Here is a 23,650-nt window from a genome sequence, read left to right as displayed (position 1 = left end):
CTGCGTCTGTAACTGTTAAAATAAAGCCGGCTAAAAATGTGACCCCAACGTCTTCCTGGTCACTTGCAAAATGCAGAACTACAAACAAGTCCAAGTTTGAAGAAGCATGTACAAAAAACTTTATAGAAGTGTTTTACGTTTTGGATCCGGAATAAATTAATTCGTTACTCATATACGATCTTCATTGCAAAGACTCCAGGGTTTTTTTATATGTAAATTTGACTTTCAAACATGCCTGATAAATTGGACTTCACAAAATGTCAAAACTTAGTGTCCATGCTTGAAACTTAAGGCTAATTCTTTCATATTGTGTTTGTCAAACATTTATTTTCTCACTCAAACTCTTCAAAATTCTTAGGAAACGTGCTGAAGTGCACGCATGCGCAAACGTTTTTCCCTGGTGTCACTACCACTACCATGGGCACCGCGCCAAAAACCGTCCATTCAGTGTCAGTGCACGTGGACGTTGATACTGCTGTTTTCGTTACGACTAGTGCGTATCCTTCTAAGCTCAGAGTTCATACGTCCATCTATCTATTTAAAGTTCAGTTGGGCTTCATTACAAGGAGGGAGGGTAACCCTACTTCTAGTAATAGCTACTAGCCCTAGTAATAGGGCTACCCTATTACTTTTCTCTTATTTATTTTAACGACTTAACGAGCGCAGCCGGGTCACCGGTCAGTAGGGCTACCCTGTCTGTTCGATAGGTACCTAGGGCGGTTCAACTTTTTATCCAGATCGGTTGACAAACTTCTTGTATCACGAATAACTTAACCATTCTTATAAATGAGCAATAGATTTTGAAATCAAGATTAGAGTGCACGCACTAAACCCGTGAAACAAATACTAACTTTTAGTACTAAATGGTGATATACAAACAATAGAAACAAAGGATTCTGTATGAGATAGTACTAATTAGTACTAATTAATGTTCACGGATTTAGTGCGTGCACTCTACCGCCAATATCATACTGCGATTTACCATTTTGTTTGTTGAAATTCGGCTAACCAACCCTACCTTACGGCTTAGATACCCTGGCTATCCTAGGTTTGTTTCATGTTATTTTTGCGACACTTAATTCACACACAACAAAATTATAGAATCCTAATTTGTTTCCAAAAGACATTTATACGTAAAGCAAAAGGTAAATAATTCCGTAGTAAATGATTTCTCTTTGCTAATCATTCAGCGTTTATCTGAATCAATATTGGTGAAAATGCTATGTTGAACAGTAACATTGTCTTTGATACACCCGCTTTTTAACGGTCACGTACTAAATGATATATCTTTGCAGCGTTTATAATTGACATTATTATTAGGTGTGTTATTCATGATAGACCATTTAAATTTAACAAATTCCACAAGGCACTATTTCCCTCGTTTGACAATAGATTAATTGTTCCTCTTCAGAGATGTTTGTTTAAAAAAATGAAAGTTGAAAAGAATAAGTTTTACACGAAACTAAGAAACATTTTACGTAAGAAACGCGGAACAAAGCATTGTGGTAAAGAGGCCTCAGTTCCAATTCTGTAGGTCTTCTGTAAGGGTATTTTCGATACAATTGTTTTTCGTGACACTTTCGTGTTTTGTTTCTGTTTTGTTTTAATCCTGAAAATTGCCAAATTAAAGTGTCACAAAAATTTCATATAATAAGGTACTGAATTTCACTTCTTAATTTGCTGTGACTGAAATTTTTAGAATATAAAACCATTTTACCCAAAACCTAGGTTACTGGCCTCTTTACATTGCAAATATGCCGCTTGAATCTTGATTTCCTGAAGGCAGTGTTGTAAACCATTAATACAAAATCTTTTATCCGCTGTATCGTCGAAGTAGTTACCCTCGTGAAATAAAGATTATTATTAATCGGAGCTTTTACCCCTCCGCCCCGCCCTTGTAGAGTGGGGGAAATGAAATCGCACACATGCAAAATATCATGATGCATCAGCAAGAAAGTAAGAGAGAGAGAGAGAGAGAGAGAGAGAGAGAGAGAGAGAGAGAGAGAGAGAGAGAGAGAGAGAGAGAGAAGAAATTAAATTGATGTTTTAACTTTTTAGATAGCAAATCAGTACAACACACGAAAACACTGAAAGTCATTGACGGAACTAAAAATGTTTTGCAACATAAGAGTATAACCAGAGTCAAGGGGCATCATTTTTAAGCGCGGAAAAAGGGCAATCTTTTCTAGAGCCTCGTTTCTCTTGCTCAGCACCGAGAAACGACTTTCTCGGTGCTGACCAAGAGAAACGCAGCCTCTCTCGGACAAGATTGGGAAAAGTTCATTAGTACCATCTCTAAATACGAGAGTTGGAAGAAGAGTGCCAACCTATTTGACTAGGTGATATTTTGCCGCGGGGCGACTCTGATCATAGTTAATAGAGGAGAATGGTTAGGAAACCTATTGTTATCAGGTCTTTGTTCGCTTTTGATGTTGAACCGGTCTTGACGGTGCACAATTTTGATTTATGTTCATCCGAAATTGCAAAATAAGTAAACATAAACTTTGTGTACGGGATTGGTGTAAGGAATATTCAAATATCTCTTATAAATCTTTAAGTATTTTGAACTAGAAGCCAAAAGAAAGATTTTGGTCTGTTCGCTCAGCCATTGCCAACGATGGTAAAACAATGGTAAAACAAAGGATTGTGCACTGTCACGCTTGAAAAAAGTGAACAAAGACATATAACAATAGGTTTCCTAACCATTCCCCTCTATTAACTATGCTCTGATCGATTTGAAGTACTTTTTTTAATCAGGTGTTCTGATAAGCTGGCAGTATAAAAAGTAAATAATGTCAACAAATATCGTGCCTGAAACGTGTGTGTGCTTCAGTATGTGGTTGCTCCTCCTAGTGGTCTCCAGAGGAGGGATTACATGACAATTTCTCACTTGTCATCTGCTTAATACACACACCAGTTTTGCATTCGATGCATATACCGCTGTTTCTAAAGACCACACACTCATTTGCACAGACTTAGCCTCGTTTATAGGTCAGCTATTCAGCATACCATTAAAACATGTTAAAAGTCTGTGGGCCATACCAAAATTCAACTTGCACATTCTTTGCATTACAGTTGACTTATTGCAAGTTGTTTGCCCTCTAAACGAGGCTAAGCCTGTGCAGATGAGTCTAAAACACAGTGGTATTTACCGAATAAGAAAAACGGGGACTATTCAAGGTTTCCTATACGCGTTTTTAACTATGGGGGAATGGCGGTGGATCATAAATGTATGTGTTACCATTTAAGGGTGGGCCACTTTAAATCATGCATGGACTACAGTGCAAACAATCAATCCGTGAAACACTAATTGCTAAATAGTACAAAATAGTGCTAATACAATAGACTATGGAATTTGCATGAAATTGTGCTATTTAGTATTACTAAAGTTTCACGGCTATATTGTTTGCACTCTAAAGGCTCAAAGAGTGGGCCACTAAGTTTGTTTATTGAGAGTTATGATTTTTCCGTTCCATCAACCCCCCCCCCCTCCCCTGTACTTTATGACTAGGCCTCAGGGAAGTATACCACTTTGCAACCCTCCCTTTCGTATAAAACAAACAAAATGTGGTGTTCCACTTAAACAGTGACGTGAGTTGAATGTTATTGTCATGAGTACATCTTCAAAATTAGACCATCTTTAAACAGGATATCTACGTCACCTGCGAAATGAGTGATTTACAGAAGGGTCCTAGTATAAATAGATATGGTTTTGATATCACATAAAATATATGAAATATATGAAATGATGATAGAGAGGATAGTGGTGATGAGTTGGTATATTTTATCAGAAATGGTAAAAAGATATCAAATGCAAGTCATACATCATATAACTAAATCTAGTTTTTAGAATCTTTCTTTTTAAAATTGAAACCATGTACACTCATGATTACAAAAAAGGTGAGAAACCATGGAAACACAGGCTAAGTAAAGAATTTTCTAAATTTGGACATGACGTGCATGACGTACCGCTACCGATTTTAATAAATTATTTGATCCGCGCCGCAAAACCGAATACAGGAGAACTGGTAGCGAATAACGTCACGCGCAAGCGCACTGGACACAGCGGCGGCCATGTTTTGGGAGTACATTAGCATTTTTGTAAGATTTTGTTGTGTTTCATGAAGATTTCGCACAAGTTATTCAAATACAAAGGTAAGTTATAGATTTTTGAACGACTCTAGCTTTGCACGAGGACTATTATTTGATGATGAGCCCAGTGGAAAGCGCTGTATTGACACAAGCGAGTATATTTATGGAGCTGGAACAATGGCTGCCTTGCCCATCACCATCGTTCAACTCGTACCTCTTCGTCTCTCTCTCGAACTGTGATTTGATTTGAAAGCGTCTGGACTCACAGAATACGACCACTGTGACGTCTATTATATAATCGGGCTATGATTTCACTTGGGAACTATGGAAAAAGCTTTATTGTGAGGGTTTAGGAAAAGTCGGACGGCCGTCGGTTCCGGATAACCATTCTCCGACGATGTGCAGTCTTCAAGACCCAAGACCCCATTTTATAATAATATATTTCTAACTATAGGCTCAGTTCTTTGTCTTAACTTAGCATAATTCTTCAGATTTGGTAAGGCGATTCTTATAACGTTTGAGCAGCCTATATACTGTTACTGCTATGAAGTTATTCCATCGATTCTAAGCTTTTTTTATTTGTGTATAATTTTAGCAATAATCGAACAGTAGTGACGGAAGTTCGTGGATGTGGTTTGAAGTTGAGTTTTCACGAAACGTTCAATTCCATATTAAACCCTTGATAATTTTGGCCTTAAATTTTGTTTTGTTAAGATCACCATTATACATTGATTTTATTATTACTCCAACAATCCAAATACCTAGACAATTTATCTTTTGCTGATTCAAAGAGAATCATTCGTTCACGTTGGACAGCAAAATCTTCTGGTATTTTGGTTTTATGTTGTGACGTTGACTAGTTTTTCAACCAAATTTTATTAGCGAATACTTCAATACCAACGTAACATCCTATCATAGACGTCAATCTCTCAGTTGTAATATTTTTTTCACAGATTTTAACCGATTTTCCTAACTATCTTGGTCGAACATTCGAGTGTCATTCGATTTTTACAACGAAAAACTGATTTCTTATTCGAAATTTTCTTGATAACTTTTCACATTACCTAAGGTAATTATAACACACTTCAGAAACCTTAATCGCTAACTGATTTCTAAATAATACTTCTTACTTATCTGGTGTCTGTCAAGTATTGAATATCCTTTGTGATTTAATCGTCAAATTTATGAAAGTATTCTGGAGAGTGTAACATTTGATGCTTTGTGTAAGTACAACTTCTATTATTTATTAAGTTTTAACCTTCTCAATTTCTTCTAAATTACTTATAAAGTGTTTTCGTTTAGAGACTGATATGTAGAAGAAAGTGTCCCTAATTTCTTCATAAATTTATTATATGATGTATATGAGTATATGACATATGAATAGATGCCTGTGATTTAAGACTAATCATTTACTCTTGTAATATTCATTTAGCAGTTATATTCTATTGGTTGTTATCTTTAGTTTGTGAACACCAGGTGATGAGACAGTCTGTCTCTCTAGATTGATTCAGTTTTGTTTTGGCTCAAGGAAATTTAGTTTATCAATCCACAAAATCAAATACAAATATGAAACTGTGATCTCCATTGTTAAAGTAATATAAGGCTTTCAAAATAATGGCTAGAGGGTCTAGTTTAGAAATTGGTTACACAAGAGAACTTCTACTCAAAAATGGCAATTTAGGAAAATAAAACGATTTAGGGTATGGTGGAAAATTTCTGGATTCAAATACTTGTTATAACTACAAATAATATTCAGTAAATAACAACAAATGATATTTGGTAAATTTTATAGTACAAATTTATGCTTGAATTATGATATTTAAAAAAAAATTTGTTGACAGGATTAATTAAGCATCTTTATGTCAATCACAATTTTCTAAAATGTCCCATTACATGAAAAATGAAAATGTAGATGATAAAATTGAGTTGATATAGAAACAACATCACTACTAAGAGAGTTTTTAGAAATTCTGTAATGTTATTTCTTCATATTACGTTTAGTTCATTGATATTGCCCAGAGTATTTGAGTAATTGGCTTCACGTTAGTCACACTTTGCAGCTCTCTGTCATCCATTCTTTAACATGGATCAGGCGTTCAATAAATACAAATCATTATTTTTTGTTTCAGATATCCTAAGCTTTCGTTTAATAGCATATTTGTGGTGGGGTTTAAGATATTTTTGGTTGCCTTCCCTGGGGTGGGATGTTTCATTTTATTCAGGCTTTGAAAGAGAAATTCAAAATTTATCTGATATTAAATTATCTTGAGAATTTTCAAATCTTCAATACGAGTGATCAGTGAAGCAGAACGTTTGGCATTGCTCTAATTCTTCTAAATCAAAAGATTGTGTGATGAATGTTTAACCTTTTGAACTAGTAAAACATCAAAAATAATTTTTATGCACGTCTCTGCAAATCTGTAAGAAAGCCTTATTATCTTAATTCCAATGTTTAAACATAAGGTTTCAAAAGTCTTTTCTTGATTTTAAAACAGCGGTAATAACTCAGTAGTTTTATTTCCTAAAATAAGCTGTTATATAATCAGGACATCTTTTTCTGAAAATGTTTTCGAAAATACACGTACGGTATTTTTAAAGAGCTCTAGGGGTATTTTGAAGCTGAGTTTAAGAATGGTTTACCTACTTATTTACACACTTAAACCAACATAAAATCTTTTTCTTTGAGTTTTTAAAATTACTTCGTACTTTACTCGTAATTGTATGTGATAATATTTTTATTTCATTATACTTCAAGTAAAATTACATAAGAAACCATTGTCTTAAATTAAAATGTCTTTGATTTTTGAGTACTAACTTAGGTGACATAAGACTAAGTGATCTGACACATTGTGGTTTTTCTATGGATTGAATTAGCATCATGTCTCCCTGTAGCCCATATGTACCCTGAGTAACACACTCAGTAATTTGATCATCAAGTTTCAACCATTAATTGATTCAATAAAGACTTTGGAAACTGCATTTGAATTTGCAAGAAGACAGGAATGGTTTTCAAATCTTGTTTCGAAATATCCAAAGTGTAGTACTTGATTGTATTATTTGCCAACAAAATAGGAATACGCCATAGCAATGCCTTCATCAGTAGTGGTACGAGTTTACATTTAGTTTGATACTGCAGTTGTGCTTTTAGCTGTAATCATTAGTGATACAATGAATGTATTTCCTCTTACATCACACATTCTTCAGACTAGATCTTCCTCTATTCAGCTTGTCTTAGCTGATTCCTCCAATGTGATTTCATTTATTAGCATATTTCCCCCTGAATGTTTCATTTTCTATTCCTCGCTTCTTGCATGTCATTAACTCCACGAACCACCCTGCCAGTGTTAACATGAACCAGTACTTATAACTAACAATGACTGCTGTTGTACCATTTTATTACCAGGCTATAGAGAGCTTTTCGCCATCCTATCTTGGGCCAAGTGGTCCTAATGTGGCCATGCCCTCTGTCAAGGTGGCATTATTCAAAAATCCAGAATATGCTGGTTTATTTGACGAACATGACCCAGAGAAATTATACGCAGATCTGCGTGAAATAGGACATGGCAGCTTTGGGGCTGTATATTATGTAAGTTGAACAAGAATCTTTGATTTAACTTTGTGTGTGTGTTGTGTAGCCTATTTTTTATTCTGTTACTTCTAGTGTAAGAGTTTATAATATTATTGATTAATCTGGAGGATTACATATTACCCTTACGTGAACAGCCTGTATATCTTGTATTGTTCTTGTTGATATCATGCTTTAGTCTGTTCATTTTATTAACTAAATAATCTGAGTTTGGAATATTCACTCAGATTATACCAATGTATTATTTAATTCATATGAAGAAGCTAAATGCATCTTAGAAATAGATAAATATTAAAACCAAAGGTGTTATTTTTTGATGATCGACCTTAAGAATAATACCCAACAACTGCGTTTGGTTTTGATGTTTCTATTAATTAGATACATTTGTTTTTTATTTTTTTTTGACTTGCAACCATGTAAAGTAGTTCATGATATCCATAATCATTTTTATGCTGTTTATATTTTGTATGTATTTTGGAAAATGAATTAATGATTGCGGTATGGTCTAAAAACTGAAATTGTTTTTGGATTCATGCTAATGTAAACAAAACTTGGAGATTCATTTACTTAATTATTTGAAATATAAACATTATTAAAGTATTATACAGTCAAAGCCCTCTTGACACCATAAAGTACTAGTTATCATGGACACTTGTTTTTGTCCAAGTGGATGACAGTTCTAATCTGAATCCAGTGGATGAACAGCCATGAAGTAGAACCAATATTAATTCCTTTTCATTTATAATATTTTACAATCCCACTTAAGATAATGCAAGGTCAATCTTTCAATGCTGACACTTTTGCTGGACATCTGAGTCTCAGTATTGACATTTTTTAAACACCATTTTTTCTGAATTTCTTGAAAACTGCATAGTTTTTAATGCATAATTTTGATAATTTTATTTAAAATGTTGGGATAATGAAATATTGTTGAACTCCATCATGATTTCAAAATTTGTATTGTTTAGTTATATAATATTATTTTTGTTATTTGGAAGAATACTCTGAAATAAGCTTTTTCATAGTTTAAGAATCGATTCCACTGCGCATGCGATTTTATCCCGAATTTCTCACCTTCTTTTGTTTAAATAAGAACAAAAGAAGGTTTAGACAAAGGAAGGTGAGAAATTCGGGATAAAATCTCATGCGCAGTGGAATCGATTCTTAAACTATGAAAAGGCTTATTGTGTCTGCTTTAAGAGATCAATATTATTGTATTAATTTATTATTTACATTTTCTTTTGTTAAGAAACAGGTTATTTCGACAAATTTGCTGGATGATGATAAAGTTCCATGTTAATTTTAGAACAAAAACTTGCTGAAATAAATTAGTTTGAATGATTAGTATATGTAATTATGCTGTGAAATAATAATACAATTACTATTACTCATAATTAGACACTATATCTGTTAGTACGTTAGCTTGTTGGTTTGCTTAACAAGTAGGATGTGTACAATATATTTATTTTGATGATTTCATCTTTGAAGGGCCGCAATGTCAAGACCCAAGAGGTGGTGGCAATCAAGAGAATGTCATATAGTGGAAAACAATCACAGGAAGTATGGTGCTATTAACTTATTGTTATTTACAATACATCCATTTAGTTTGCTTGAATCTTTTTCCACTGTAGACAATTTGTAATTCTCCTAAAAATAAGAGAATTTGTCCATGTATTGTCTAGATATTAACTTGATTATAATTTCAAGTTATACTAACAAATAAAGAAAATTAATAAGAAAATACCCAAAGGAGTATTTTTTGCCATGTTTTACCTATAACTACCTTCTTACATTTTCAAAAAATCGCAAAATTAAGGTGACAAGAAAACTAAGTATTGTGAAAATATAATAATGCGAAAATTAGATGACCACCCATAATGCATATTCTAATAAATATTAAATTTAATAATTAGACATGGTAAAAACACAAACGTTTAACCCAAACTAGAGTGGTTTGGATTAACTTCAAGACACTTATTAATAATAGTTCTCTTGTTGTTTTGATAGAAATGGAATGATATAGTCAAGGAAGTCAAATTTTTAAAACAGTGTAACCATAGAAATACTATAAGTTATCTAGCATGCCATCTCAAGGATCATACAGCATGGGTAAGTGTTAATCATTTTGAATTGTTATACATCTACTGTACAAAATTTCTGATAGAATGAAAAATCTCATTGGTTGAAAGATGACCATGTGACACTAGCTAAATTTAAATGTATCCCATAAGTTACTTATTTCCCGTAGGGAGTTAAGTTGCACATGACAAGAATGGTTAAAATAAACAGGTGCACTTGATCAGAACGTGAAAAACGTTGGGGGCATGTTATTTTGTACCAATCACAAACAACAAAGTGGGAGCAGATATTTTGCTGGAATTTTCAGTACAAATGGAACTTGAAGCCAAACAATAGGGATTTTCCAGTGTTTCTACAGAGAAATTACAGACTTTTATTGAGAAAAAGGGTTAGGAAAATACGAAAAAAGCGGCTAAAAATGCTGTTGCTACTCTCCTTGCTCTTTGTAGCAAAATACAAGACCGTATGTGAGTTGTATTTGTAAAATCATTTGTCAGTTTTCATGCATTTAGCTTGTTAAATAAAGTTCTTATTTCCTAGTTTTTATCTGACTTCTCAATATTTATTTTCTATTATTGCTATATAACAAAACATTTAATGTCTGGTCCCTCAGGAAATTAGTTAGTTTTGCTTTCTCTCAAGTCTCGAGTCATCAAGACTCTGGGGAAAACAAGACTATTTCCCTTGTGACCAGGCATTAAGAGTATACTGTTACAAACCTGTCATTCTGTTTGGCTACAAGTGTTTTTCAGGTCGATTAGTGATAGCTTTGCCTTCCATTTTAACATGTGGTAGGGTTTAATTAACCTCTAGTATTCTATCGGTTAAAATAGCCTTTTTTCCAATGGTTTTTTTGTCCCTTTTTTATTTCCCCCCAATAACAATGTAAGACAAGGAAAGCATGGGGCATAACAGTGAGAGCTCTCTCCTCTCACCAAGGGAACCAGGGCTCAATTCCTGGACATAGTGTCGTAATGGAGTACAGTTGCTTTTTGGTTCTTTCCTGTGTTTCGAGGGATTTTCTCTGGGTTGTCCTTATTTCCTCCCTCCATGAAATTCGACTTCTAAATCCCAACATGATCATCACCCATTCTCACAGCACCTTGAATAGCACGTACAAAAGCAGACATTAATGCTACTGTTAAATTCCCTTTATTTTATTTTATATCTTAAGATAACCAAGTGAACTTTTTTTAAATCCAATATCTATAAAAAAAATTGTCTATCACGTTTATTTTCACTTCTAGGTCTTTGGAATGTTACTTACATATTTTCATATTATCATTAATAATACTCCTGTTATTTTTTCCAGCTTGTAATGGAATATTGTTTAGGGTCAGCATCAGATATATTGGAAGGTAAGCAGGTTTTGCCGCAATTTTCAAACATGCTTTTTCAAAGTCCAGAATAATTCAAATGTAATCCTTATTTATTTTCAGTTCATAAAAAGCCTTTAAAAGAATTAGAAATTGCAGCAATATGTGCAGATGCAATAGAGGTAAGCTAGTATTGAAAAGTAAAGCCTTGTTTGCTCTAGCAGTACAAGCAACAACATAACACACCACAGATACTGTAATATAAATGTGGTAGCATTCTTTACATTTGTAGTGTTTCAGTTAAAGATTACTTGAGGAGTGACCTCTGACTCAATGACACTCACATTCTAACATTGTTTTACAGGGTTTAAAGTATCTTCACAGTCATGAAAGAATACATAGGGATGTTAAAGGTAAGAAAAAATCCTCAACCTCAACCAAAGTTCTATTCAGACTAGCCTTGGGCCATTACACAATTTGCCTTCAAATGACTAATTTTCCCTCAACTTATTATGCTATCAATTGAAGTTGGAACTTTGGTTTTTTGTAAAAAATAATCAAAAAACTAGGTGTGTAAAATTACATATCTAGCCTAAAAAATATGCCCTTTAAAAGACATATTCTTGGAAATATTAAAAAATATATTCTGAAATGGTATGGAAGTATCATTTTGATGTCTTGTTCTAAATCACATTACCAACAGAGAGAAAGATTTAAAACTAAAGATGTACTTTATTTATCACACAGCTGGTAATATTTTGCTGACAGAAGATGGAACTGTCAAATTAGGTAAGAAAACCAAAACATGGATATTACACACCATGAATACAGTAAATAATGTTGAAAACCTTTTAAAAAAGTGTTTACTGTACATTCATTGTCTTAATTGACTTTATGTTTCCTACTGGGAGAGTCCTCTTTAATTGTCTTTTTCTTTTGTGGGTTTGTTGCTGAACCAGCAAAAGAAAAAGGAAAGGAGACTACCAGCAGGAAATATTTTATGAGCTCCAAACTTAAAACGAAAACATTATATTTTTAGCTGATTTTGGATCTGCATCTTTGGCATCACCAGCTAATTCTTTTGTGGGCACTCCTTACTGGTAGGTTTCAGGTTGATGTATGTAATATTTTAAATGCAAATGCTAACACTGACTTGCTACAAATTGTCCACATAAATATCTGACTTTATGAATAAAAGTGACTGGCCAGTTTCTGTCTGGTTGATTGAGCATTTCATTGGCTGTGCCTACTTGTTCACTTTCAAAATTATCTTAAGTGTTAAGCCAAGAAACACCTAATTTTCTTTAAGAGATAGATAGGTATCCAGATAAGTTTGCAATTCTCTTTGGTAGTGAACTGACTTCAAAACGGAAGCAAAAGTACCATGAAGTGAAAGTATTGGTAGCATGGTGGCATATTTGGCTTTCCCAACAAGATTCTAAAGCCATCAATGATATACAGAAAACTTTTTACCTAACATTCTAGTGTTATTGCGCATGCTATAAGATCCTTAAAGCACACACAACAATGCAAACATTTTCAGTTACACTGATGAAAGTCTTTGTTTAGACCGAAACGCCTGTTTAAAAATTGTAAATTTCAAAAGTTATTTACTGGCCAGGAGAAAGTGTGCCCAAGGTCTTGGACTAATACTGGCCAATGCCATAGGCCAAGCTCCACTTCTAAGACAAAGGACTGTTTTCTCTTCCCTAGTGATACTTGAAATATGATGCATATTCGACTGACAAATTGTGTATTTTGTTGAAGGATGGCCCCAGAAGTAATATTAGCTATGGATGAAGGTCAATATGATGGCAAGGTTGGTCTGTCATATGTCACTGCAAAGTTGGGATCATTATTACTATTATTAATTATAAATATGAGATATATGGGATGTCTGGATTTATTCATTTTTCTTCAAGCAATTGTCTGTAGTGCGATAAAGAACTGTATTTTACATGCCTACTATATCTTGAAATATGCAAGATAATAATTTGATAAGTGTTGATGTTTTCTGGTTTTAGGTTGATATATGGTCATTGGGAATCACAAGTATTGAATTAGGTAAGCACTTGCGAAGCATTCAGCCATAACAATATAATGTAAGAATTATGCAAATATGGCTAAAATTCCTTGGTTTTGGTAAAACAATTGGTTGGGTATGTATTATAATGTTACTATGGAAACAACCTTGGACCTCTTGTCAAGACCAATAATGAATATTGAAATTTTCGCAGCGATATTGGCTATTAATGATTTGACTTTTTAGCAGCTACCTTTAATGATGTCTTCATTTTGTAACTTCAATATTGATAAATATATCATTAAGAATAATAAACCCTATTGTAATTTATTCTATGAGGGCTCTCAAACCACAAATGCATCCTGTAGGGCTCATAAGACCTCTGTCAATTCACTGATTAACCATTAGATGATCAGTATTTTTGCTCTAATTGGTTCAAAGGATGCAGTCAATAACCAAGGGCGGATCCAGGGGGCTCCCCTTCAGAAGAAAAAAAAAAATGAAGAATTAGATTCTTTTTTTAAATTGTTTTCCTTTGAGTTGACGGAAGAAACTCAATTAGCCCCCCCCCCCCCTAAACTTTTGGCTGAATCCGCCCTTGATAACATACTGTGCTGTTTTATAGTCATACAAAATGCTTTATACTTTTGTTATAAATTGTAAATGCAAAAGCAGATTAAGCTTTGATCATAAACAAATAGTTATAGATAAATGGTACATGAGTTACATTAGAGCTAGACTATCAAAAGAAACTTAGATTTAAAAAAAACAACTTATTGTTGCTCTAGAATCTTCACTGTACACTGTAAGTACAACAATGGCATAGCTCTACAGAGTCAACTAAAGTGATAGTAATATTCATCATTTGTCTTGTGTTACAGCTGAACGTAAACCTCCATTATTCAACATGAATGCCATGAGTGCCCTGTATCATATAGCACAGAATGATCCTCCCACACTGACCACCAGTGGCTGGAGTGAGGATTTTGTTCACTTTGTACAGTCTTGTTTACAAAAGCATCCCTTGGATAGACCTAGTTCTGAACAGCTGGCTGAGGTATATCTACATTTATGAATAACGATTATTACAAGTAGATCTCACAAATTTATCAACATCATCCACTTACTGTCATAACACAGAAACATGTGCAGAAACTTGTGCTGAGGCTGTCAAAAGCTGAATCACAAACAAATCATTAAAACCCCAATTTAACCGAATTTAGAGTTGAGTTATTATGACTCCTGATATGTATTTGGTTTAATAATACTGTACACCATATAATATTCTTAGTGGTATGAAAGTTCTTTATGTAGATCTTTTTTCCTGTGCTTTTTTTGCTACTTTTTATATATTTCTCAAGCCCAAGTCTTTTTTTGGTAATGTTTACTTTAACAGTGTTTTACAGCTGGGCTTGAAATTAGATTAGTGATACAAAAGTAAAAAAGGCACAATTAGTAGATAAGTAAAGTCTTTCTCACGTACAGTAGGGATTATGGTGTCTGCTTGTACTTGTCTGCAAGAAAACATGCTAATTTTTTTACCGACTTTTATTAAAAGCATCGGTTTATCACTGGACGAAGATCAAATGGCATCATCAAGGATCTTATCCATAGAACAAAAGCAGCTGTACGAGCTCTTGACAAGATGAACTATCACAGGATGAAGAAGATGATTATGAGTGATGTACCTGGTGAAATCAATGCCGAGGGTACCTCTGATTCTGATAGCATCTCTCCATATCAGGACACAGATGACAAAGATCCACAGGTAAGGGTAAACCACTTGCATTCTGGTCTGCAATTTTGCTACAAACACCATAGAAAAGCATGCATGTTGACCAGACTAGGATTGTACCAAAGCTAGACTAGAATGCAACACCTTTAGCTATCTGTGAAAAGGCCTGTCAAATTCAATGATGTCTCAATTGTCATGGGATAATAATCTTACAAATCATTCCATACACTAAGGTACATTAATATTGCCAAATGTTGGCAATAAAGGAAACCCAATTAAGTGTGCATTCATGTATCATACTCAAAGCTGCAATTATTAACTGCTAGTTAGCTTATAATGACTAGGGGTTACTAGTTGAAACTGAATGGGTGTGTTGAATACAACAAGAAAATGTAGATGAAGGAAACTGAAACACACTGTAAAAAGGTTTTGAAGTATACTGATGTTTTGGACTTTAGTCCTTAGTCGCATTGAAAGATTCATGCAGACCTCTTAGTATCTTTAAAAACCCTATATTTTTTACAACACATCCAATCAAATGAATTTTAAAAATCTAAATCTTTTGGGAAAAAAATCTCTTATATCTCTTATATTCAAGACAGGGCAGGAAGAGGACAAGCCCGCTACTGACATCATGATTTTTTATTTAGCTGAGTTTAATACTCCAAATTTTTGCGCGTTATATGTGCCATTGCTGCTCGAAACTTGTGACAAAATTTTGTCGAATTAGAGTAAATATCAAGACTTAGTATTTTAGGAAAAATGTCAATATTTCTGCTGATCAAAATATAACCTCTCCCAAAGTACACGGCTTTATATCTCAAATACGCATTCAATAAATTTTGGTCGCATTTAATATTTTGCTATTTGGCTCCAAAAGAACGTGTTTACAAAATATTGAGCTTAAATACTTAAAGCTGCCCTTATGGCGAAAGGCCAAAAACCGTTTTTCTGCCCTGTCTATGCCAGTTCAAATATATAAAGCAAGTAATGAATGCAGGAATGAATTAATAAATGATTAACTAAATTGATAATTTGAAAACTGATAATGAATGAAGTTGAAGGAATGAATAAATTGATAAATATTTACAACATACACCAAGACCCTTATGATGGCCATCATGGCCAAAAAGACTACAGATGAAGCCAATAGTTGGTAATTTATTCTTCAGAGTTTATAATTTCTATTCTGTTTTTCTCATCAAATATTCAGTAGTTGATATAATTTTTTTTTTAAAGATAGACATAAAATAAACTTAAATATATAAATAATTATTGATTATAAACTAAACATCAAGATGTATGTATGTATATTATCTTGCATGTAGCCCACATTCTTAGTGCCAAGATCTGCTTGCCATGTTAACTTTGATGGTGTGATCATGGAGCCAGATGACACCCACCTCTGTGTCATCCCGTCTTCTTTTCTTCACTTCCGGACTCCTTCTGCTCAGGTTTCTCATCCGTGTATTGCATATGTCTAGTTCTTATACATTCAAATTATGCTTGTATCTTGTGCAGTGTGTCTAATACTATTGATAGCATCTAATCTAATCTAATCAAACACTTTTTGTTAAAAATCATTTCATTAGAAGCTTTTGTAGGGAACTGATTTTTAATTGTTATAAATCATAATAAATAGATAAATTAACCTGTGAAAGTAATGAAAGATTTAAAGAAAACATTGTTCATTTTATTATTCCCCCTCACAAACATCTAATTATAAACTGAAATTGTTGGTTCATTAAAACTGCTAAATTTAGTTAAAACATTATATTGCTTACCGACATCATAAACCACTTTTATTTGCCCTCTGCTGACCATGGATTTTAATTTAAGATTTAAACATTCATTTTTATAAATTTAATTTGAAAAACCCCTAATTATTCATTGTTTATTTTTAATCCATGAAGATCAGTTTAGATCAAAAGTTTAAAGACAGTCTTGCTGCCAGTTACATTGTTGATGCTTAAATGTACATGTCAGGGCTCAACATTGAGTTACTGATTGCCAGTGAAACTAGATTTGTTTCCTCTGCCTACAAAAGTTTTCAAAGTCTTTTACCATGTGGTGATTTACCTTTTTACATCCTTAGCTGTTTACTACCTTAGGTATCCGTATACAGCAGTCCATCCAATATCTGGATATAGATATTAATATTGAGCCCTGAATGTATATGAAGTAGTATTAAAGTAATAGCTCTTCCATACCTCCCCTCACAGGTGTGCTTTCTCATATATTTGCTTGTTTTTATTTTGTTTTCATTTTAAAACTCCCTACTTCCCTGTGTGTGTGTGTACATATTCTCTCAGATTCATTCATCATTCAATTGTGTCTGTCTCTTTTTTTTTGGTCATTCACTGGAAAACTCCTGACCTTCAATACAGTACGTGCCAAACATCCCTCTCCTCCCCTGTATGTACAGCCATTTACTTGTTAGTATTTGTGCATTTAATCATTTTGTTTTGTTTGGTTTATCATCTTAGACCTCTGCACTGGAAGTAGAAAACAAGGGAGCCAGTGTCAAGAGCTCTGTCAGTAGTCGAAGTAGTAATGAAAGTTTACAGGATACTGAGACAGAAGACGACAAGTCCATTATTCACCGCCATGTTGCCATTGAGCGACAAACTGCTGAAAGGGATGACAGGTTTGCTACTATTCGACCAAAGAATGTTATTGCTCGTCAACAGCAAGAACACAGACCTGGTGCTGACCGTATGCATGATCAACTGATGGTCTATAAGAGAATGAGGCAAAGCCATCAACGTCAACTTGAAATCCTGGAGAATAAACTGAGAACAGAAATGAATGATCATCGGCGACAGTTGGACAAAGAGTACGAACAGGTGGGGAACTACAAAATGTTGAAAAGATAAGCCTGTGTGTTTCTGGTGCACAATATTGATTGAATGATTATTATGTCTATAACAAGAACACAGCTCTAGTAATAATCACACCATGAAAAAAACAATTTCTATTGTATTCTTTATGCTGTTGAAATGCGAGTCATAGCAAGATAGCTTGCTCGCTCGTCATCACTATCATGGTCTTATTCATGTTATTCATCATCGTGTAGCTGAGTAGAGGTTGCAAGTAGTCAGTCAGGGTGCTATGTGAATCATAGGATGTAGCAAGACAGCTAGCTTCATCATCCTGTAGCTGAGTAGAGGTTGCAAGTAGTTAGTCAGGGTGCTATGTGAATCAGGATGTAGCAAGACAGCTAGCTTCATCATCGTGTAGCTGAGTAGAGGTTACAAGCAGTTAGTCAGGGTGCTATGTGAGTCATAGGATGTAGCAATATAGCTAGCTTCATCATCGTGTAGCTGAGTAGAGGTTGCATGTAGTTAGTCAGGGTGCTATGTGAGTCATAGGATGTAGCAATATAGCTAGCTTCATCATCGTGTAGCTGAGTAGAGGTTGCAAGTAGTTAGTCAGGGTGCTATGTGAATCATAGGATGTAACAAGATAGCTAGCTTCATCATCGTGTTGCTGAGTAGAGGTTGCATGTAGTTAGTCAGGGTGCTATGTGAATCATAGGATGTAGCAATATAGCTAGCTTCATCATCGTGTAGCTGAGTAGAGGTTACAAGCAGTTAGTCAGGGTGTTGGGTTTTTCTCTGTATTAGATGTCAGTTTTCCTCCATCTAATACTTTGCTCGCTTTCTTTTGTTCAAGTGTGCATTCGTGGATTCGTTCTTTTCTTTATGTTTCACATCCAAGCCTGTTTTACTAGAACCTATTGTTGACATTTACCATTTGCTTTCGTTCTCACCAGATGGTTCATCAGTTTGAGAAAGACTTAGATAAACTTCGATCGCGGCATAAAGTTGAACTAGATCAAAAGTGCAAGCAGATGCAATCAGAAGAGAAGAAACTTCAGAAGCAAATCCGTGATCAACAGGATAACGAAATAAAAATATTTTGCAGTAAACAAAAAGCTGAGTACAAGGCTGCCAAGTCTTCGTTCAAAAAGGTGAACAATTCGTACTTGTAGCATGTTTTTTATCTACCCTTTCTGACTACAATGCACGCCATCTTCAGGGCTCTGTCTTAAAGTAATAAAAAAACCTGTTGTAGCTAAGGCCAGTTTTAGAGTGCTGAAAATGTACACGTTTTTTGCAACTGTGTGTGAAATGCTGGCCGGAGTAAAGCCAGGAGAATCAATGGAAGTTCCTAGTGGACCACTAGTGGTGATGCAAGATAAACTAAATACGAGTTTAAGGTGCAAACCAAAAAGGTGTTGGTTGCTACAGAGTTCGGTTTTTTTTTCTGGTTCAGCGTCATTTACAGGTGGATGCCCCTTAAACGCATAGCTCCTCTTCAAGACAATCCTTGATCCGTCCCTGGACAAGTATGGAGTGTCTAATGTTTACTTTTTGTTGTATTGTAGAACAACCCAGCTTTGTATCAAGAAAGAAAGGATACTTTCCAAGCAACCCAAAATAAAATCCTACAACAGAAACGATTAGCACAGAGAGAGTATTTACGCAATGAAAGAAGAAGATTTCTACGACAGCAGATGAATCAACGGCATATACTAGAGAATGATCTTATTTCTGAGGTAGGAATTTAAGTGTAAATCAGGTTATTTTCTCGTGACCTTCCATTTTCGCGTACCTCTGACTAGACTTATGAGTCTCGTTTTGGTCTAGTCATCAATCCATCCACTATCATAGTTATCTATCTATCCATCCTTCCTATTTATTCCATTCATTCAATTGTTCGTTCAGTTCTCTGTTTTATATTGTTCTGTTAGGAAATGAATAAACTTGAGGCGCAGAAAGAACAATCCCACAAGATGTTAATCCGCCATCACGAAAGTACCCAGGAGCTTGAATTCAAGCACCTCTCGACCCTCCATAAACTACGACGAGAACAACAGCAATATCAACACACCACTGAATGGAACAATCAAATGGAATACAACAAACAAGCCGAGTTAGATTTACGAAAGAAACATTTATTTGAACTCAAACAACAGCCCAAGACGCTTAAGGTACCTAACTGTAACAGTAACCAAAGACTAACATTCTTAATATGGAATACTAGGGGGAGGGGGTGGGGGAGATATGTCATCCTCAAAATGGAAAGTCCTCAAAGTTAGTGAAGGCATAACCCTGCCTTTTGCATTGATTTTCGGAGCCATTAAAAAATCTGCTCTTTCGATGCGTATGTGTAGTGAATGGCTTTTTTAAATCTTTTTATTTTTATTATTTAACAGCAAAAAGAAAATGAAATCAAAAAACAATATCGTGACGCAATCCGAACCCAAACGTCACAATACAAATTTCTACAAAAACAAACTCTCGAGAAAGCACCACGTGACCAACACAAGGACATTATCAAACAGTACCGCGAAGACCGAATGAGAAAAATGGCTGATTTGGCGGTTCAGTATGATCAGAGTATCGCAGAAATGTTGCAAAGACAAACGGTAAGATTCCAGTTTCTGGTGGACGACTAGTATGGTGGTAGTGGCCATGATGGTGGTGGTGCATGGTGGTGGTGGTGGACGACTGGTGGTAGTGGCCATGATGGTGCATGGTGGTAGTGGTGGTGGTGGTGGACGACTGGTGGTAGTGGCCATGATGGTGCATGGTGGTAGTGGTGGTGGTGGTGGTGGACGACTGGTGGTAGTGGCCATGATGGTGCATGGTGGTAGTGGTGGTGGACGACTGGTATGGAGGCCGTGGTGGAAGTGGCCATGATGGTGGTTGCCATGGTGGTGAATGGTGGTGGTGGTGGCCATGGTGGTGCACGGTGGTGGTAGTGGTGGTGGCCATGGTAGTGCACGGTGGTTGTGGTGGCCGTGGTGGTGGTGGTGGTAGTGGGAAACGGAACCCTTCTTGAGCTATATATTTTAGACTCTTAAGAATTCCTAAACTTGAAAGAGTACTGTCGGTGTGCACTGTCAATAAAATAATAATAATAACAACAACAACAACAAGAACAAATCTTTTAAGATGATGCCTCCGTCACCTATGCAATAAGTGTTTGCATTCAGGAGTGTCCTCTAACATAAAAGACATAGAATAAGCTACTCTATTTGTCATCACTATGGTTGTGGGTTCCGGCGCTACTCTATTCAGTCGAGTTGTTTTAATTTCCTGTTATCTGAAGTGTTCACATTTTTCCCCCAGCTAAAACTGGACGAGGTACAGCTTTGTGAACAAGAGTCTTTAAGACAGAAACTTCAAAGTGAACAGGAACTGCTCAACGCCTATCAGAGTAAACAAAGCAATCAATTAAAGTTACAACACGACAGAGAGGAAAAGGAGCTTCAGGAGAAAGTGTCAGTGCGACGAGCTCTTCTCGAACAAAAGGTACCAAGAATATTTACTGTAAACCGCCTTTATTTAAAAGCGTCCATCAGCCTACCGTTACCATTACAAATATAAAAATAGAGATATAGAAAAGGAAAATAATGGGAAAAGGCAAGCATGATGAGGGGCAAACGGACGATTACGAGGTCCCAGCGAGGTTATCCCTCAGAGCCCGGTCGTACCAAGCCTGGATAGTGCTATCCAATGCATAAATCTTATCCAGTGGATCAATTTATTGGATAACAGCAACGACTTGTCCACTGGATAGGAATTTATCCGCCGGATAGCGCTATCCAGGCTTCGTACAACCGGGCCCTGAAGACCATCTTCGTAAACCAACTGCCGAGTTTGCGATCTTTTAGTCTAAATTCCTCATCTCTTTTCATTGAATTTTTCTAGATGTTCCAGGAAACAGAGAAACTACAGCAACTAAGACGAGACAAGACTCGTCAACTGGAAGAAAGACACACTCGTGAACTAGAAGACTTTGATAACGATGCCGACCCGGATAACTATTCGACGGCTTCATGGAAACTACGTAGCATTAGCAGTGTAACCAGTCTAAGTAATCTAAGTTCTTCCAGTTCGGTCAGTGCGTCCAGCGCTCAGGGCACCAATGAGAATAACGGCGCACTGCGAGCGCAACCAGCTTCAAATGAAAGGCTAACGGTAAATTCACTTCGAGTCTAAAAACAATACTGTGTTCAAGGTCCATAAAGATATCACATCTACAAGATAAACTGCCAGCAAAAAGCCCAGTATTCTAATGGCACGGTCCGTTCAAAAGCGCGACCTTGTATAGATTATTAGCAACTAGGCGTTTTATATTCAGATGTGGTATAATTATCTTGAAAAAAAGTGTTTCTTATTTTTAATCGGACGAATACGATAGTGTCAAACAAATGATTCGTTCTAAGAAAAAGTTCCGAATTAACAAGAAAATAATACAAAGCAAAGCCCTCGTGAATTTTTTTTTAAAAAAGGTAAGTTCTTGAGATGTTTACTTGACTACCTCTGTAAGTTTTTTCAGATTCGTAAGAAGTACTGCGATTGTTCAATCAATTGTTCAATCAAATAATGAAAAGAAAAAGAAGTTTTTGGTCAAGATACACCGTCTGGTGAAAATGGAACGAAGTGTTTGTGTTTAATGACGATTTTAAACTGAGCGACATTCGGGTATCCAAATTTCCAAATATAGATAAATTTCGAGTCAGTTGATGCTTTTTGTTTAAATTTGTTGACCAAAAAAAGGATACGGGTAGTAATCGTGAGATTCGTTAAATCGAGCTACAACGTTGGAAATATTCAGACTTCTAAAAATAAAGCAATTTGGCGTTGCTCGCAATAGAAAAAATCAAGATTTTTTTCCTTTTCGGAGTATGAAAAAAGATTAGGAGGGGACTTAGCTCGCATGGAATTTTGGGGTCTCCGAAGCTCATTCCAAATGTGAAGAAGCGTGTTCGTTCCCAATCTTCTTTTGCAATTCTGGAAAGGGAAATCCTTTGTGATAATAATAATACTTAATACAAAATATTAGTTTGATAAATGTGTTATTATAATTAATTATTGTCTATAGCAGTGATATAATTGCCCAGATCCCACTCCTATGGAATGGGTTGGGGGTTCTAAATGTAATGCCCTATTTTTATAAATACGATCAATGTTATTGGTTTTCAAGAGGAGGCAAAGGAGGACCAAAGCTTTTTTTTACTTGGTCTCTCTATCCTGGCGTGTGATTAATTCAGTAAAATTGATTATGAGCTATTATGCCTTATCTTTGTTTTACCGTTTCCAATATAAATGGTTTGGACTCGAAAGGTTTCTTGAAAATTTTATCAGATGGTGCAATCTGTGTATAGCTTCTGTTAATTTGTGAGTATAGTACAATCCAAAGCACTTGTATATTTTGTTGTGAAAGCAACAGCTTTATAAAACCACAAACAAAACAAGAGCGGTTGCTCTAGCAGGTCACGTGATAATTCAGTATCCGCCATGTTGGTCAGCACACTTAATATTTGAATGACGGCCAAACGATTTGCAGAAAATTGTTCTGGATAATTGCAGTAATGTGGTATAAAAGAAACCTCTTGCACTCCGCTCAAAAAGATTTTTTCCTTCCAAAAGTCCTACCTATGTCTTTAATGTTAATATTTTTTGCCATTTTACATGAAGGAGAATGATTACATGACAGACCTGCTATTGGAAGTCGTTCATTATATTTCTATTCTGTTGAGCAAAATCTCTCGTAAAAATACCTCGACTTGCCTTCTAGGTATTTTGATCGTCCAAAAATTCCGATTGTAAAAAGGAAGTAGAATCTTCGATCTTTATTGGAAATTAAACTTTACATTACAGTACTTGGGCTAGTGAAGACTCTTCCTCTGTGACTTACATTTGCGTAATTACTGATATAGTAACGAACCCCACTATTATACCCCAAGCTTATGAAGTGAAATATTTTTATCCTTTAAACTTATATTGAAGGCATTTCTTTCT

General features: G+C 35.2%; 1 protein-coding gene across 2 annotated transcripts; it reads left to right on the top strand.

Moving 5' to 3' along the window:
* Positions 1-4,037: 4,037 nt before the first annotated feature.
* On the top strand, positions 4,038-23,511 carry LOC116290910 (serine/threonine-protein kinase TAO1-like). 2 transcript variants are annotated; one of them, XM_089026811.1, is made up of 21 exons: positions 4,038-4,155; positions 7,496-7,678; positions 9,167-9,238; positions 9,686-9,787; positions 11,070-11,115; positions 11,197-11,255; positions 11,438-11,486; positions 11,821-11,862; positions 12,113-12,173; positions 12,841-12,892; positions 13,098-13,137; positions 13,978-14,153; positions 14,655-14,864; positions 16,160-16,285; positions 17,318-17,677; positions 18,607-18,804; positions 19,222-19,392; positions 19,588-19,827; positions 20,053-20,265; positions 20,972-21,154; positions 21,554-23,511. In XM_089026811.1, the coding sequence occupies exons 2-21, from the start codon at positions 7,550-7,552 to the stop codon at positions 21,842-21,844; spliced, it is 2,820 nt and encodes a 939-aa protein (XP_088882937.1). In that variant the 5' UTR covers positions 4,038-4,155; positions 7,496-7,549; the 3' UTR covers positions 21,845-23,511. The 2 variants fall into 2 exon arrangements, with proteins under 2 accessions (XP_088882937.1, XP_088882938.1); XM_089026812.1 differs by lacking the exon at positions 16,160-16,285.
* Positions 23,512-23,650: the final 139 nt, after the last annotated feature.

Source organism: Actinia tenebrosa, unplaced genomic scaffold (genome assembly GCF_029948245.1).
Source record: "Actinia tenebrosa isolate PJP-AT-01 unplaced genomic scaffold, QUT_ActTen_1.0 PGA_scaffold10__47_contigs__length_13832649, whole genome shotgun sequence".
Lineage (NCBI taxonomy): Eukaryota > Metazoa > Cnidaria > Anthozoa > Actiniaria > Actiniidae > Actinia > Actinia tenebrosa.
This window is presented reverse-complemented; position numbering and strand designations above follow the sequence as displayed.